Source organism: Chinchilla lanigera, unplaced genomic scaffold, assembly GCF_000276665.1.
Source record: "Chinchilla lanigera isolate Chin_1 unplaced genomic scaffold, ChiLan1.0 scaffold00075, whole genome shotgun sequence".
Lineage (NCBI taxonomy): Eukaryota > Metazoa > Chordata > Mammalia > Rodentia > Chinchillidae > Chinchilla > Chinchilla lanigera.
Genome location: NW_004955476.1, coordinates 11,535,091 through 11,552,562, shown reverse-complemented (window position 1 = coordinate 11,552,562; position 17,472 = coordinate 11,535,091). Strand labels below are relative to the sequence as shown.

Below are 17,472 nucleotides of genomic sequence, written 5' to 3'. Positions count from 1 at the left end.
AGATGAAGCATCACAGCATATTGTGAGCATCATGGTGGCAATTTTGGGAAAACTAAGAATTCAGCATAGAAGAAAGTGCATTCCCAGGATGGGTCATGGGCCATGCAGAGGTGGCCCGTGGGGGCTGCTAACTCAGTCCTTCGCTACATGTGAAGCCCTGTTCAAGAGCTGTTTTGCACAGCTGTCCTTGGTGAGATGTTCCCCTCCACTTTCTACCTAGAGCTTTGAAGTCACTCTCCCTCCGATGGACACCAACCTGAGCCTTCCCCTCTAGAATTTCCCACTGAGCCACACTCTTGTCCTGAGTACAGATGAATCGTCCCACATGTGCTCAATACAGGCAGGTTTGTCAGGCACAGTGTGGGCAAGGGAGCAGTAATACTGTCTTGTCCCCTCCTACTGAGCGGTGGTTATTTTTGAACCAATAACTTCACTGTCTTCTTCAGGCAAAAGCACCTTTGATTCATTAAGAGCTAGAACTGCATCAGTGAGGAGGGTTGCCAATGTGGACAAATGACCTGAGTTCAAAAGTCATTTGACAAAAGTCATACATATTTACAGTAGCAGTGTAATATTTTGACACACATATTCATACGTAATGTTCAAATCAGGCTTGGCTAGTTCTTTTTTCATTCGTTTGTGGTGAGAGCATCACAAACCTTTCCTGTAGCGTGGCGTGTGAGTACACTATCATCTACAGTCCCCTACTGTGCAGCAGCACACACACACCAGAACTTACTTCCCTAACTAAAGCTTAGTTATTTGGCAGACTCTTCCCTCAGCCCCACGCTGCTGGTCTCTGGAAACCACCGTTCCCCTCCCAGCTGCTGAGATCAATTGTTTGTGGTTCCCAGAGGGAGTTCAGGTAGGCCCAGTTTATTCCACTTAACGGGCATTGCTAGGTCTCTCCCTGTTGCCCCAGGACAGGATTTCATTTCTTGTGACTGAATAACATTCCTTGTGTGTATTTACCACGTGTTTCCATTTGTCAGTTGATGGACAGTTAGCTTGTTTCCACTTCTTGGCTATAAACAGTGCAGATCTCTCTTCAACGTACTGATTGCATTTCCTCTGGATATACCCCACTTGGTTTTGCAGGATCCTATGGTTGATCTATTTATACTTTTTTTTTTTTTTTTTTGGGTACCAGGAATCTAACCCATGACCTCAGGCTTGCCAGGCACGCACTTATGCTGCTGAGCTACATCCCCAGCCCCTATTTATACTTTTCTGAGGAGTATCTATCACACTGCTTTCCAAAAGGCCTGCGCTAATTTACTTTCCCACCAACAGTGGGAAAGTTGGCCCACACATTGGCCCACACTTCTCTTGTCTTTTGAATAACAGTCCATGCGCTAGTGAGGTAACAGCTGTTGTGAACTGCATTCCTTATAGTGACATTGAACACGTTTCATACCCCTGTTGGCCACTTGTAAGTCTTGTGTTTTTGCTGCTGAGCTTTTTTGAGTCCCATCGGTCTTCTGGATTATAACCCCACATTGGGTGCATAGCTTGCAAGTATTCCCCCATCCCATAGTTGTGTCTTCACTCTGTTTACTGTACAGCTTTTTAGTTTGGTATAACCCTACTTGTCTATTTTTGCCCTTGTTTGCTGTACTTTTGGGGTCATATCCAAAAACTCTTTGACCATTCCAATTGTTGGCGACCATGAATTATAATTTGAGTCTAGGGGATGTCCAAGCTTGTCTTGTCTGGCCCTTTCAGCCAAACTGGAACAGGGAAACTCCCTAGTCTTTTCTGGTCACAGCTGGAAGCCCCAGGGCTAATTTTTTGGTCAGGGGCTGCTGGGAATCAAAGTCAGGACCTTCAGCTTGCCAGGCAGGAACTGTACCACTGAGCCCCGGCCCCAGCCCCAGGGCTAATGACTGCTGTATTGCTCACAGGGCAAGATAAGAACCATTGAAGACAGTAAGGCACCTGGGGAAACTAGATTTTCCTCACTGCCCTCCTGTCTCCTCGTCCTTGCAAGAACACTTTGTTCTTACTAGCCCACCATAGTCACCATCACTGTTCCCAAAAATACCACTGCCCTTCACCCACTGTCGACTTAGATGTAACCAGTAAATACCAAGTTTCTGGGTGCCTCATGGCCTTTTTTCCTGGAGAGCAAGTGGTCATCTCAGATCCCTGCTGCACTCATCACTTTTGTCTCTTGCTCTTCTTTTGTTTCCTGCCATGGGGCATAACTCCAGGCAGGAGACCGGGGACTCACTGAAGTGGCCCCCAATAAGGAGGAAAGGAGACTTTCTTCCCCTAGTGCCAGGAAAGGGTCTCCAATATCCAGTGTCTTTAAGCTTTCTTCTCGTAGTCCATGGCCTCAGGTCTTACACTCAGGCCTTTAATCCATTTAGAGTTGATGTTTACATTTTCATTCTTCTGCTTATAGCAATCAGATAACATTTTCAAACTTCACAGTTGCCCTGTCACATGGCCAGAATCATCAGATGGAGTCCAACCTCTATGCTAGCTTATGTTGCCCTCTTTTTTAAACATTACAATAAAAAAATTTAAGAATAAAGGAAATGTTGTTAGTCCTATATATTAACTCTGTTCTATATGTTCTCTGTGGCCCAAGACAGGTCCTCTTCACTGAGTGTGGCCCTGGCAAACCAAAAGTTTGGACACCCTTCTCTGCCTTATTTTTCAGAGTACCATTTTGGTGATTTGGGGTTTCAGGAGTTCAACTTTGGGGATTTTATCTTTAGGGATTGTGAATGTAGGGATTTTTTTTTTATTATTTTAAAGAGAAATATAGGGATTTTATACTAAGGATTTTGATGTCTTGGGATTGTGTGTGTGGGCACAGGTGCATGTGGCGGGTGAAACCCTGGGCCTTGCACTTACAGAGCACATGATCCACCACTGGTCCACCCCAAGCCCTCTTGGGTTTCAGCATACGGAAGTGTCCTTTGGGATTACACTGGGCACTGCCCAGAGTGGGCAGGACATAGACTTCCTGTCTGGGGGCAGAAGCACCAAAGGTGACAGGTCACCTGAAGGCCTGCCTCGCCACCCGAGGTATGGGGCTGGCCCCAGGACTCTGCAGGCCTTGCGGGAGCCACAGCTGTCCCAGGCAGAGGGTGTGGTGCTGAGAGCTGCTGTGCTGATCTGCTAAGCAAGAGGGCACACACCAAGCTGCACAGAGACCACAAGGAAGGACAGGACCCCGCCTGCCAACAAAGCCCTTTAATAATTATACCAAGGAGTAGTTTGCACGGTGTCTCTGTCCAGTCACAGCCAGGACACCCGCAGAAGGCGCCCCAGGGAGCAGGTCAGCAGTGATAACCAGCCTCCATGTGCAGAAAGCAGATTCTGGGAGCCTGCAGAAGGTGGGCCTCAGGAGATGATCCTCAAGGACGGCTTCTCCTTCTCCAGAGCCTCCAGCTGGTCCCACACCCCACTGCTCAGGTACACATCGAACACGCTGCGGGCAGGAGGGAGTGCCTATTTCCATACCCGCCAGATGTAAGGCCCCCTGCACAAGCCCCAGGCGCCCACACCACTCACGCCAAGCAATCCAGGGCACAGGCTGGCTGCCGGAGGCTCTCCAGCAGCTGTAAGGCACCAGGGTCCCCCAGGCCGTTGTTGCTGAGGTCCAGCACCCGCAGGCTATGGCAGGCCAGCAGGACCGAGGCGAGGCTGCTGCAGCTGCTGTTGGTCAACTTACAGTCCACCAACCTGTGTGGGGGGCAGGCAGGGATTAGGACAAGACCAGCTGATGGACTGGCCTACGCTCCCTTCACACCATGGATTGGTGAAAGCCCACAGCCACAAGGCCACAAACCCTGCAATACGCCTCCCTGCTGCAAGTCAGGACTTCAGGGGGCCTGTTCTTCAGTCCAGCCTATCCCCTGGTCCCTTCACAGTCCCCTCATAGCCCAGGTGATGTCCCTGCTAAAGATGGGAAAGGAGTGGACACACCACACCTCGCCTCCCCCATAGCCAGAGCCTGTCTGAGCTAAGGCAAAGGACAGTGCAGGGCAGATGCGAGGAGGCAGGCTGTCTCCAGAGGAAGGACGGTGGGCAGCCCCAGCACCCACTCCCACAAGGGCAGGACCAAGGCAGCCCTGGCACCCCATGGTGGTGTGCAGCCACACCCACTCTGTCTCCAAGATGGGGGTGGGAGCCAGGACCTCTTTCCTGGAGAGCAGCAATGCTCCTTTCCTACTTGGCCGTGAGGGCCCACAGCCTCGGCAGCCAGGATCGTGACTGCTGGGCAGCAAACTGCAAGGCTGTGCTCCAGGCTGGCCAGTCCAACCCTTCCCGATGCCCAGGATGCCAGCACCAAGCAGAGCCACCCGCAGGAGGCACAGACAGACAACAGCAAAGAACTAACACCCAAGAGCAGAAAGGAAAACTTTGGGAGACTGGTTGGAAAATGAGAAGCTCCAAAACAAAGAACAAAAACTGGAAGAGGGAAAAAGGAGGGGGAAGAGCACACTGCAGGGCCAGTCCCTGCGACCCAAGGGCAGAGTGCTGGGCCTGCCAGGAAGAAGAGGAGAGATGAAAGACAAAGAGCACACTTCTTGGGACCATGGCCCACACCAAGGTGAGGCACACCCAGTCCAGGACACAAGGCCAAATCTGTCAAAGCCACCAGGGAGAGAGCACAGATCAAGGACAAGAGAGCCGCCCTGGGAGCCAAAAAGCAACAGCAGGGAGGAGGCCCAGAACCCCGCACCCACTAAGTGACCAGGCAGCACAGGCCAGCGTGCTGCAGAAACTTCCTCCTCGGAAGCTGCTGGAAGTGCTCAGCAAAGTGGGTGGATCAGCAGCTACCCTCCCAGGGCTCTGGTCAGCGACAGTGGGAGAGGCTCTGGTACCCCCTTCCTCCCTCCCAGCTGTCAGCCCACCTGTGAAGACCTCACCATCCGAGCCAGGAGCCACACGTGCGCACATACTCACCCGAGCACCTGCAGCACAGAGCCCGGCTGGCCCAGGCCCTGGCACAACTCCTGCACACCGGTGTCACCCAGATTGTTCTCACCCAACTGCAGCTCTGTGAGAAACTTGTTCTGGGCCAGCACCGCCCGGAAGTAGGGGCAGCAGGCGGCTGTGAAGCTGCATTCCTTAACCCTGTGGGACAGACAGGGCAGGGCCTGGCTGGCCAGGGCTGGGACCGGAACTCCCCCCAGCACCCTGTCTTCAGGACTCACCCTCATTTCCCAGGCCCCACTGGGCCCACCCCTTCTGGGCCCCCAGCTGCTCCCCATGCCGTGCTATGGTCCCCTTGGCACCCTGCAATCTCTGTATGGGTCCCACTGTCCCAAAAAAGGGTCCACCTCCAGCCCAGCCCCTTGCCCTCACCACAGACACTCCAGCTGGCAGGTGGGCTCCTGCAGGGCCTCGCACAGCAGCTGGGCGCCCTCATCACCCAGCCTGTTGAGCATAAGGCTGAGTGCCTTCAGGTTCTGGTTGGTCCTGAGGACCTGGGACAGGTCCCTGCAGCCCTTGGCAGTGATGTCACACTCCCAGAGCCTGCAAGACATTGACACTTGCCAAGGAAGGACCAAGACAAGACAGGGTCTATCACTGCCACCACCCCATCTGGGTGCCGACTCACCACAGCTTCCTGAGCCTGCAGCTGGGGTGCAGCAGCCATGAGCACAGCGTTGCGACACCTGCATCGCCCAGCCTGCTGTCGCCCAGTTCCAGATCCTGCAGGAAGGGCCTGGCAGCCATAACATCACACAGATCCTTGCAGTTGGCTGCTGTAACACCGCTGCTCTCTAGCCTGGAGACAGTGCCGTGTCTGAGGCGGACCGTGAGCTACCAGCTCCACCCCTGTCCCCGAGGCCCAGTGCGTACCAGAGTGTCTCCAATAGACAGGCAGAGTCCTTCAGGCCCCTGAGGAGTGTGCGCATGCCTGCCTCATGGATGTCATTATTGCTCACGACCAGCTCCTTGATGTTGGATTTGGCCTTCAGCACGGAGGCCAGAGGCTCACAGCTGGCATCCGAGAGGTTGCAGTACTCCAGCCTGGGGGCAGGCAGGGTCTCAGCCTACCCCATGCCTCAGGGAGTCAGGGAGGTGCAAGATCTGCTGCTTTCCTCATCCATCCCCCCTTGGCCTCCACCCTCTCCTACCTTAAGCCAGGGCTGAAGTCAGGGACCATGAACACTCAGAGCCTCCAGACATACTGGACATTCCTTTAGGAAACGCTCTGAAAGCGCAGCTCTGAGACTTCCCCAGACCCAGCAGAAAGAAACCAGCCCACGGGCAGGACCACCTGTGCTGGGCTGTGTCACCCTGGTGTCCCCTGAGTCATACCAGGCTCAGCTGGCAGCCCCTTGCCAAGCAGACATGCAGAACCCTGGGGAAGGGACACTACAAGGGCCCTAGGGCCCCACATGCCCCTCACAACTCTGGTGGCCACAGGGCTGAGGCTGTGCATGGGCCCTGCTGGGGACCAGCTGGGGCAGTAGGGAGCCCAGAGGTCCCTCAGGACAGACTCACTGCAGCTTCTCCAGGTGGCACTGGGCATCCTGCAGTCCCTTGGAGAGCAGCAGCAGGCCCCCATCCCCCAGTGAGTTTCCGCTGAGGTACAGCTCCCGCAGAGTGGGCATGGAGGGCAGCAGGCTGGACAAGACCCCACAGCCAGTCTCTGTCAGGCCACAGTACTGCAGGCTGGAGCACAAGACTCTCAGTGACCTCCACATCCACCAGATGCCAAGAAGTACCCTGCAGAGCATGGTGCCCCACCCCTCTGAGCAGCATCCCTGAGTCTGGATGGGGCAGGAGGGGGCTATGGGGCCATAGGCCAGACCCTTACTTGAGTGGGACCAAGGCCTGGGACAAGGCCAGAGGGTACTATGTCCCCACATGGCAGCCACCTCACCTATGTGCCTCTGGCTGGAGAAATGGGTGCCTGTGGATGCCACCCATACCCTGCAGACACCTGCAGTGCCTGGCAGCTCTCCTGACCCCACCTGGCTGCCCAGCAGGCTGTTCCAGGCCTCACCTGAGACTCTGGATCTTGCACGTGGGGCTCTGCAGGCCCTGCAGCACCAGGTGCACACCGGCGTCCCCCAGCTCGTTGTGGTTTAGACTGAGCTCTGTCAGGGTGGGGTTGGCCCACAGCGCGGAACTGATGTCTCTGCACCGGCCCTCCGTGAGGTCACAGAACTCTAGCCTGGGGACAGACCCTCAAGATCACAGTTGGTCAGTGCTAGTCTCAGAACCAGTGACCCTCTCATACCTCAGGCCAGGACCATCAGCAGCCCAGCAGGTCAAAGGGTGCTAATGATGACACTTAAAATGCAACACAGAAGAGCAGCAATGCACAAGTGTGGGGTTGTCGTGTTCTCCGTGTCTTTCAGGGAACACAAGCCATAACAGGTCCTGTGTGTCTGCAGGGAGGGACAGACCTGTGCTAGGTGATGACCATGAGGCTGCATCAGAGTGACAGCTGGTCTGGGGCTCACAGGGGCCGAGCATTCCCAGTGGACATGGAGGATGGCACCAGGCTGTATCTCAAATCCACTCTGATTCACATGAATAAGTGAACCAACATAGTGGGAAGAAAGCCAGCTCTTACCACTGAAGAATGATGGTTGAGAAAGTGGAAGGAATGAAGAAATGACAAAATGCACTGCCACAGTGACTTCAGATAGAGCCGCCAAAGAGGCTGACACCAGCAGCAGAACTGAGCAGAAAGAGGGTTGAGCTCAGGTCTCAACACAGCACCTTAGACGCATGTCACTTGTGGGAGGAAATCATAACCCAGGGAGGAGCCAGAAGCTGTGGTGACCACACAGTGCCACTCCACACCCAGGACAGGATGTGCCAGACAGGACCCACAGGAGCTCCGTGTTCCTGCCGGAAACGGGCAACCATCATGAAAAGAGACCAGACAAGCCCAGAGGGACACAGCAGGACATCCAGACTCAAAGTCAGGTCACAGGGACCCTTGCAGGGCAGGGCAAGGGCAGAGGGCAAAGCTGGCAACTGGGGTCAGCTGGGCCATGTAAGCATCTTCACGATGGTCATCAGGGGAGGCTGATGGAGGCCAAGAGGACATACATGGCCTTTCTGACTGCTGCAAAGCTGCAAATACCAGGTACAGAATCGGGAGAAGGGAAACGGTGGCCGAACAAGCACTGTTTCTCACCCAAGGCCTGAGGAACCCTGGGTCTGTGAGCACCGGGGGTTGGTCTGACTCCACCCCCAGCCAGAGCTGGGCAGGACAGGCGCAGTCTCCACAGCAGCAGCTGGAACCTGTGCCTCATCCTGCTGCTGTCCCCAGGGGAGGAGAGGGGTCAACAGCAAGGACCAGCTGCCCGTCACCAGGAAGCTGCCCAGCTGACCCTGCCGCTACCTTCTGCCCCAGGCCACTCTGTGGAGCTGGCAGTGGTTTTTACACAGGTGCATATATGTGCGTGTATACAAACACACATGCATGCATACACACAGCTACATGTAAACATGTATATATAAACGCACATATAAACGTGCATGCACAGGCATATAACATGCAGTTTACAGATGCATGTGTATAAACAGGCATACATATGAATATATATACATAAGCATGCATCCATACATGCACACACTGGAAAATGCATATATATATATGCACACATATAAGTCCACGTGCAGTATACATACATTCACATACATATAAGCATACATGTGCATATACACATGTAAGCATGTGCATTTAGACACATGCATAAACACATGCAACTTGCATGTACATACATCTATCCATAAACATGCACACGTGTTCACAAATACATGAGCACACATGTGCAGATATGTCCTTGTGCAATGTATAAACGTGAGTGTATGTACACAGATATGTATGCACAAAAACATGCATCAATAGACACTCATAAGTACATGCATGTACACATACATGCACATATAAATACATGCAAATATACACACCTTCATATACATAATCTTATGATTTTGCACTGTTGGGGATGGAACCCAGGGCCTTGTGCATGCCAGACAAGTGCTCTACCCCTGAACTACATCGCCAGTAGTTTTTATGTGTTTTTTTTAGATGGTCTCACTATGTAGTTCAGGCTGGCCTTGAATTCACGGTGATCCTCCTGCCTCAGCCTCCCAAGTGCTGGGATTACAGGTGTGTGCCACCATGCCTGGCTCCAGTGGTTTTTATTTTTATTTTTTTTATTTGTTTGTCTTTTTGAGACAGGGTCTCACTATGCAGTTCAGGTTGGCCTTGAGCTCATTTTGTAGCCCAGGTTGGTCTCAAACTTGTAACAATCCTCCTGCCTCAGCCTCCCAAGTGCTGGGATTACAGGTATGTGCCACCACGCCCAGCTGGTTTTTGTATTTTTTAAGGGTTGAAAAACAACCATAAGAATAACACGTTGCACCATGTGCCAGGAACACTGAGATTCTGCAGCATGGTGAGCCCCCTCCAATCTGTCCCCACACCTCAAGCTGACCCAGCTGCCTGTACCTGACCACTTGGTGCTGCTGGATCAGCGGCAGGAGCTCCATCCACCTGGCATCACTCAGCTGCTCGTGACAGATCTCGAGACTCATGTTGGATACAGTGTCGTCTGGGCAGGAGGCAGAGAAATAGAACTCTTAGCAAACTCTCACAGCTCCACAGGCCACAAGTTCTCACCACTCAGGACAAGGGGCACTGAATGGGAAAGGCCTGTCCCTCCCAGCAAAGGCCTGTTCTGCCTCCATCCTTGACTCTAGCTATTTTGGCTCCAGGAGCAGATGGGAGGTGCTGGACCCCCTGGCTCCAGCACAGGCAGCAAAGCTGGGGGAGCACAACTGTGGGGTACAGAGGTCACCAGCCACGGTGGCACCTCCTGTCCAAGAGAGGACAGAACAACAAGTCTGGCCTGGGGACTCCCTGACTTCTTGTTGGCTTGAGCAAGGATGGGGTATGGTGGTCTGGGGACCCCAACAGGAAGTCCAGGCTGGCTGTGAAAGCCTTTGCTGTCCTCCAGCCCAACCTGTGCTGAGTACAGGCCAGGCTGGCAGGCAGTGCCACAGCCCACACCACTGAGCACAAGGCTGGAACTCCCAGATGCCTCATGGTCTAGAAGCAGCACAAAGTGAGGCACCAGGCAGCTGGGGGCACTTGGGCTGATTTGTGGATAGTCATTCAGCACTGCTTCCATAACCATCCTGGACCTGGCACTCCCTGTCCTCTCTGGGTGGGATGGCCCAGGCCCAGTCCAAGGACAGGGCCGCCTGTCAGCCAGCTGGGGAGCACAAGGCCTGTGCTGGCCAGGCTGGCCTGTGCTGGCCAGGTACAGGTCTCAGGCCCTGAAACCTGATAGGAACAGGCAGGGAATCTGAACACACAAGACAACAACGACCTCAGATAATGGCTACTGAGGCCCTGAGACTGAGCACAGCACACATTTGCCCTGGGGAAAAAGGGAAGTCATGTCTGAGGGACAGCCGTCCACACATGGCCCCACAGGTTTCCTGAGCGTCTGCCAAACAGGCCAACTGGAGCAGCACGTGACCACAAGGAGCACACCGTGGAGGAAGTGTCCATGCCATTAGCTCTGTGTGGGGAGGAAGTTCGGCGCCTTTCAAGAGCCACAGAAAGCCCAGCACATTTCTCTTCTGGAGTGATAAGCTGACTGACTTCTGCAAAGGTTGGGGCAACAAGCTGACACATCCCGAGAGTCTCCTGAGAACATCCCATTCCTGTCTGTTGCCTGCCTGGCCCCGGTACAGCCTTGCTGAGGGACCTGCTTCCCCGCTCTGGCTCAGGGCCCACAGCAGGGAGGAGGCCCCTCTGTGCCAACCGGGAGGACAGACCTTTACATGTCCTGGGGAAACTGAGGCAAGGGCCAGCTAAATCGTGGTGGTCACAGCGCCACCCCATGGAGGAAGGCACCTAGAGTAATACCTGCCCCTGTGCGCCGGGAGTGAGCAAAGCCAGGTGGGACTGCAGGCCAGGTGTGTCACCCACACCTGCAAGTCACCTCCAGAGGCACTGAGGGGTGCAAGGGGTCACCTGAGGGCCTCCAGACACCCCACAACCCCTCCCTAGCCCAGGCTGCACCCAAAGGGGGCCCCTGCTGTCTTCCCCCGGGGCTCGGTTCACCAGCTCTCCTGCCATCATGGCAGGGTGGGCACAAGGATGGGGAATGGACATGACAGGAGAACCCCACCCTCAGCCTTGGAGCCTTCCCAGGTTGAGGACAGGCTGTTTGTGACTGGGTGGGGATGAGGGTGCCCTCCAGCCCACAACCGTGTGGTTCACTGGAGGGGCAGACAGTGCCTGCCAGGCCAGCCTCGATCCTAGGAGGGCACAGGGCACTACTACCCAGAGAAGATACAGGCCGTGGGCAGGAGGCTCCCAAGAGCCCCGCTTGTGCCCCTTTTTAAGGGCCCTCCCACCTGCGGGGCTGCACGCTCCACCATGCATTAAAAGAGCCAGAAAGGGGCGCTGGGCCAGCCTAGTGCCCCTGCTCATTACCAGCTGCTCACCTGGCGCCTACGAACCAAGGTCCAAGCCACTGCTGCCCTTTCCTCTTGAGGTGGGGCCTCAAGTGCAGGGAGGGCCCATTTGTAGCCTGCCACGTCTCACTTTCACTTTGCCTACTGGAGGCCCTCCCGCCTCTGCCACTCACACCCGAGGCCAGGCTCCAGGAGTTCCCCAGAACACAAGTAACAGGACAAACCCTGGACAACTTTTGCTGCCAAAAGACCAAAGCGATGGAAATGGATGTGATGTATTTGCTGGCTGCTGTGGAACGCAGAGGCCCTGAGGCTTTTGGGGGAGCAATTTGGTCAGTGTGAAAAAGCACACATTCCTTCCTGCCATCAAGAGGAACATTCACACAAGGGCCCAGGAGAAGATTCAAACTGTGTCTGCACAACATCTGTAAACCCCCAAACCCAGTCTGAATGTCTATCAGTGAGGAAATGGTTAAGTAATTTCTTGCACACTATGACTGGCAGGGAGAGATTGGCAAGAGAACACTGTCAGGTTTCGTAAACGCGCAGAACAAGCTGGCAGGGGGCATGGAGGGCCTGCAGAGGGAGGTCACCTCCTCCGGGGCCCAGCCCTCCTCCTCCTGCACACTCTGCAGCAGGCACCTGCATCCTCCATCCAACCACTGACTGAATACCTGCTGTGTGTCAAGCACTGTGCTGGGCCTCAGCCCTCACGGAGCTTAAACAATAAGGGCTGAAATATCACACACAGCTAAGCCATAGAAGTTAATAGGTGGCCAGGGAGGGCTCAGGCCCCCAAGTCACTGCCAAAGGCAAGACCAAGACTGCGGCTGCAGGTGCACGCAAAGAGGGGCAGGCCTGCAGGCCTCCTTAGAGAGAGAAAGCAGCTCACAACACCACTGTACTTAGCACCACCTGGTCCAGTGGGCCGCAAAGGCAGGGGACACATAGGTAAGAGACCAGAACACCCTCACCCATTGCTTATCGGGTTATATACCTCTTAGTTATTGTGGGCTGATCAAGCCCACAATCTCCCAAGCAAGTGGACCATGAAGGCTTAAATAAATGAGAAAACTGTAATGATTTCAGGGCTCCAGGAGGGACTCTCTTACAGCTTTGATATTCTCTGAGTTTAGACAGAGACTCCTCTGGGCAGCCCATATTTATTTGGTTTACAAAAAAAGGAGGCGGATACTCAAGAAAACATGGGAATCTCAGCAGGACTTGGGAATCCCTCTAAGGACTTCTCCAAGTAATACATTATGTTAATTTAGGAGAATTATGTTAATTTATGTTATCTCCAGGCAGGCCTTCAGCACAGGAGTGAGATGCCTACAGCTAGTCTCCTTTAAGTTAACTGGTGTTGGAGCCAGCTCAGATGTGGCCTTATCTTGTCCTCTGTGTCACAGTTTCACAGGCCAATACAGGCCTCAGCGGTGACCAGTGACTCACAGAGGTTTACTTACTATGAGTCAACTGCCACTCTTTAGACAAGGTGCCTAAGCTTCAGACAACTCACAGGTGAACATGAAAAGCCAATTGGTTAATATTAAATCCTGCTCAGAGCCGCTTCATAGTGGTCTCCGTCAATTGCTCATCCCTTTCCAGTAATGCCTTTGTTCCATGTTAGAAGTTAGAGATAAGTTAAAGTTAGCACCCCCCACCATGCACACTTGCTGCATGCCCTGCTTCCCCATTGGATCGGTATTATCTGAGCAGCTATACTTATAATCAAACCTACAGGTTGATTATGGTTTGACCCACAACTACCCATGTTGTTCCCACATTGTGATTTTCTGCGTAAAATATCACTGAATAAAGAACCTCAGCACAACCCACTTCCAGGACCCCTCCTGTCTCTCGGGAGCTTTCTCTCAGTAAACCTTTCCTACTCTTCAGCTCCTTTGCCCTCAAAATCCCTTCTTTGATATTGAGAAGACACCAACGGGGCACACCTGACATCTAACACTTTGGGAGTTGTTTTTGCCATCACAGGAGGACTGCAGCATAGGAGAAGGGCAGGTGAACCTAGGCCTGGACACAATCAGCCCTGAAGGGAGGCGGGCTGGCAGGGAGCTGATGGCAAGAGGTGGATCCCAGTGGTCACTGCAGGCCTAACCTAATTTCATGGCCATTGGGACCACACAATGTAGATGGGACCTCAGGAGCCAGGGGACAGGACTAGTGAGCCAGTTCTTTTGGGTTTCAAGGTGTAAGGCTACTCCACTTGGGCACTCTCCACCCTACTTCATTGCTTCTGAGCTTCCAGGCAGGCAGGACCACCCTTCTTTGGAAGGCAGAAGAGAAGTAAAAGGCAGAGGGAGCATTCAGACCCTGGAGAGGAAACGGGAATGGATCAGGCCGAGAGAAACATGATCAGGCCGAGAGAAAAATGCAAATGCTACACAGCTAGGGAGAGGAAATGCAGAGACCTGCGGCTGATTCCCTTGCTCATTGCCCTGGTTTGCTGGTTGCCTCCAGACGGGGCGGGGTCATCAGCAGGGGCCCTGGGTTCCTGGCAAGACAGGTGGCTGGGCAGAGGTGGGACACACAGGCACAGGTGAGCTCCTGGGAGCCCACCCCACCCACCTTGAGGGCGCACAGCCAGCGCCCTGAAGCTGCTTGGGACAAACTACACAGCGTGAGCGCCTCTTTTCCCAGTGGTGCAGGAAGTGAGGTACTGCTGGGCTTCTGGCAGAGGCTAGGCAGACTGAGGAGTGAGAACACAGGAAAGAGGGGGGAACGAGCAGTGAAGAGCAGCCTCTGGGGGTCCTGAGCTCCAGCCAACTCAAGCTGGATGCTGAGATGGGGCGACGACCCCAAGTTTTCTGGGCAGACCCAGTGTCATCATGAGGGTCCTTGTGGGAGGTGCCACCAGGGCTAGTGATGCACACCTGTGATCCCAGCACTCAAGAGGCTTGGCAGGAGAATGGCCATGAGTTTTCAGCCAGCCTAGGCTATGTACTGAGTTCAAGGGTAGCATGTACAGAGACCCTGTCTCAAAAACAAACAAAAAATCAGAAGGTGGCAGCAACAGAGGGCTCTGAAGATGGAGGGAGGCTGCCTCTAGACACCGGACACGGCAGAAGTGATTCTCCTCTGACGTGTCCAGAAGGAACCAGCCTCACCAACACCTTCTTTTCAACCCAAGACTTATTGGGACTTTTGGTGAGAAGCCTAAGAGCAAGTTTGTGGCGATTTTGTTATAGCCAGTAAACTAACACAAACCTTTAACAACTCTTTTAAACTTCTTACAACTGTTCTAATAACCTTTATTTACTAGATACAGTGTCATTTTCAACGGCCACGCTGATTCACTGACCCAACCAGTCTCTATAAGTGGACTTTTAGATTTCCTGATTTTTCAGGCTTTCCACTACCCTCGACGGGGACCTGCAGGTTCTAACGTCCCTCCTACACACTACCGAACTGAACCTGAACTGTGGCACAGACCCACCAGCTATCCTGGCACCGGGTGGCACTCTGGCTCCTTCCATAGCAACGCCACAAAAGGCCTGGAGCCCTGGCTCCCTTCCAGCCAACCCTCGTGACACTCGGGCGCCGCCCGCCGCAGGCCGGGTGATGCGTCCCTCCTCCCCAGGGCGCGGACGGCGGAGGCCCCACCCAGTCGCAGCGGCATCCCGGGCCCTGTCACGTCAAGCCGTCGGCGGAGCGCTGCTCCACTGGGACCCGCGCATCACCGAGGCCCTCCCCTGTTCCCCGGCATTCTGGAGGGGGCAGCCGGTGTATCGCTCTCTTCCAGGGATGCCAACCCTGGGGGGTCGGTTTGGGGGGTATAAAGTCAAAGGTTGATTTTCTTGTAATTTTGCAGGGCTGGGGATACAGCCCAGCGGCACAGCGCCTGCCTCGCAAGTGCGAGGTAGTGAGTTCGATTCCCGCTACCAAAAAAGAAAAAGGAGTTTTGCGGGATGGCCCTGGATGAGGCCGCTTCTGCGGAAGAAGGGCGCCGGTACCGCGCAGGAGGGAGGTCTCGCACTCGCAGGAACCCACCGCGCATGGCCGCCCCCACCGCAGGAACTCCCAGCGTGCCCCGCGAGGAGCCCCGTGCGATGACGTCGTCGGAGCGCGCCCAATCGCCAGAAGGGACACCGTAACTTCCGCTGCCCAGGCCAGGTCCGGGGGGCGCGACTCGAGCCCTGCTGCAAAGCCAGCAGAAGCTCCGGGGCGCAACCACGGGAGGTTCCCCGAGGCCGCGGGCGGTACGGGCTGCCCAGGCCAAAGGGACCTCTGCCTGGACAAGGGCTGGCGTAGTCCGGGTGACCTACCTCGAGGCGACAGGGGGCCGTCTCGGACTGGGAGGCTGGGAACAAGACGGCTGACTGCAGAGTGGAGAGAGCAGACTGCCAGATGGGCGAGCTCGCCGGTTCTCGGCCCGTGTTACGCGGGGCGCGGCCGGGGAGGCGGGAGCTGGCTTCGGGGGCGGGGCCTTTCTTGGCCATTCCCCGCTTCCAGGCAGCAGCGGGCCTGGCACGTCTGGCGGCGGGGCAGCCCGGGGCGGGGCCGCGGGGCGAGGCCGGGCCGGCCTCGGAGGGAGAGGGTCTGGGTGTGGCCCTCGCGGAGCCGGTACCGCCGCTCGCCCTCCGCGCTGCTCTTTTTTTTTTTTTTTTTTTTGTCTTCTTGAGACAGGGTCTGGCTATGCAGTTCAGACTGGCCTTGAGCTCACTTTGTAGCCCAGGCTACACACACAACGATCCTCCTGCCTCAGCCTCCCGAGTGCTGGGATTACAGGCGTGCGCCACCACGTCCGGCCGCACTGCTCTCTTGACAGAGTCAGCGCCACTCGGGTAGGAGAGGCCCGGCCAGAGCTGCGGAACTACGCGGCCTGCGGTGCCCGGCGGTGCCCTTCGTGCTGGGTTTGCCGCTGGACACCAGGGGGATGCGCGCCTCTTACGCCCTCCACAAAAATGTTTTCGGGAAAGCTGCCTAAATGTTCTAATTTCTCGTCATTGTGTTATAGGTAGCTGAGTTAGACAGAAATATTATAGGCAGCCGGGCGTGGTGGCACACTCCTGTAATCCTAATTCTCGGGAGGCTGAGGCAGGAGGATCGTTGCGAGTTCGAGACCAGCCTGGGTTATAAAGTGAGCTCAAGGCCAGCCTGAACTGCATAGGGAGACCCTGTCTCAAAAGAAAAAAAAAAGATTATAGGCAGTCAGACAGGGCCAGGCCCTCAAAGGAGCTGACATGAAAGATACCTATTTGCTGTGGGGCAGACCTCAAGACAAAAGGACTGAAAGGCACCCACATACCTCCCTAGGGATGGACATCAGGGATTGATATTCTAGATAGGTAGTCATCACCTTGAAGAGTCCCTGACCCAACCCCATACAGGAAAAGCCCCTGTTCTGTATTCATGCCCACTTGCTTGGGACTGGCTTCCCCATTTGATTCCGATTTAATCAATTTTACCTGAACAATTCTTACTGGCTGACCATAGTTTTTTCCATTTTTCCCCTACCTTGGAGCCACCTCACCTCGTGGTTTTGCTCTATAAAAGTCCCTAGAAAAGACAGAGTCTGGGGTAACCCACTCAGGCCCCACTTCAGTCCCTCTCGTGGACAGAAGCTTTCTTTTCTCTCCCTCAGTAAATATATTCTGCTTTTAGCTTCCGTTGTTCCTAAAATTCATTCTTTGATTTTTAGAGAACACGAGCTCGTCCCAGATATCACTCAGGTTGGAAGTTTTTATTTTCCAGTATCAATTGTGGCCTACACGTCCTTCTTGGAGCTCTCTCAAAGTGAGGAAAACTCGTGTGTGTGTGTGTGTGTGTGTGTGTGTGTGTTGTGCTACAGGGAATTGAACACAGGACCTTGGCACTGAGCCAGATCTCCAGGCTTACCCCCTTTCCTTTATTTTCACTTTGAGGGTCTCACTAAATTGCTAAGCTGCCCAGGTTGGGTAAGTGATGGGTTTCTCTGTAATGGGTTACCCTGAACAAAAAACCGAGACCAGAATCCAAATTGGAATTTTAAGAGCCTTTATTAGCCGGGCCAGCAGCTGTCGGTCTGTTCTCCAC

General features: G+C 54.5%; 1 protein-coding gene across 2 annotated transcripts; it reads right to left on the bottom strand.

The window, feature by feature from the left end:
• Window positions 1–3,171: 3,171 nt before the first annotated feature.
• Rnh1 (ribonuclease/angiogenin inhibitor 1) lies at window positions 3,172–9,557 on the bottom strand (the record flags this gene model as incomplete). 2 transcript variants are annotated; one of them, XM_013502925.1, is given in 9 exon segments in its annotated part: window positions 3,172–3,445; window positions 3,529–3,699; window positions 4,927–5,097; window positions 5,329–5,499; window positions 5,585–5,755; window positions 5,830–6,000; window positions 6,478–6,648; window positions 6,983–7,153; window positions 9,455–9,557. In XM_013502925.1, coding segments are annotated over 9 exon segments (1,388 nt in total), but the record flags the coding sequence as incomplete, so codon positions are not given.
• Between the last annotated feature and the right edge of the window lie 7,915 nt (window positions 9,558–17,472).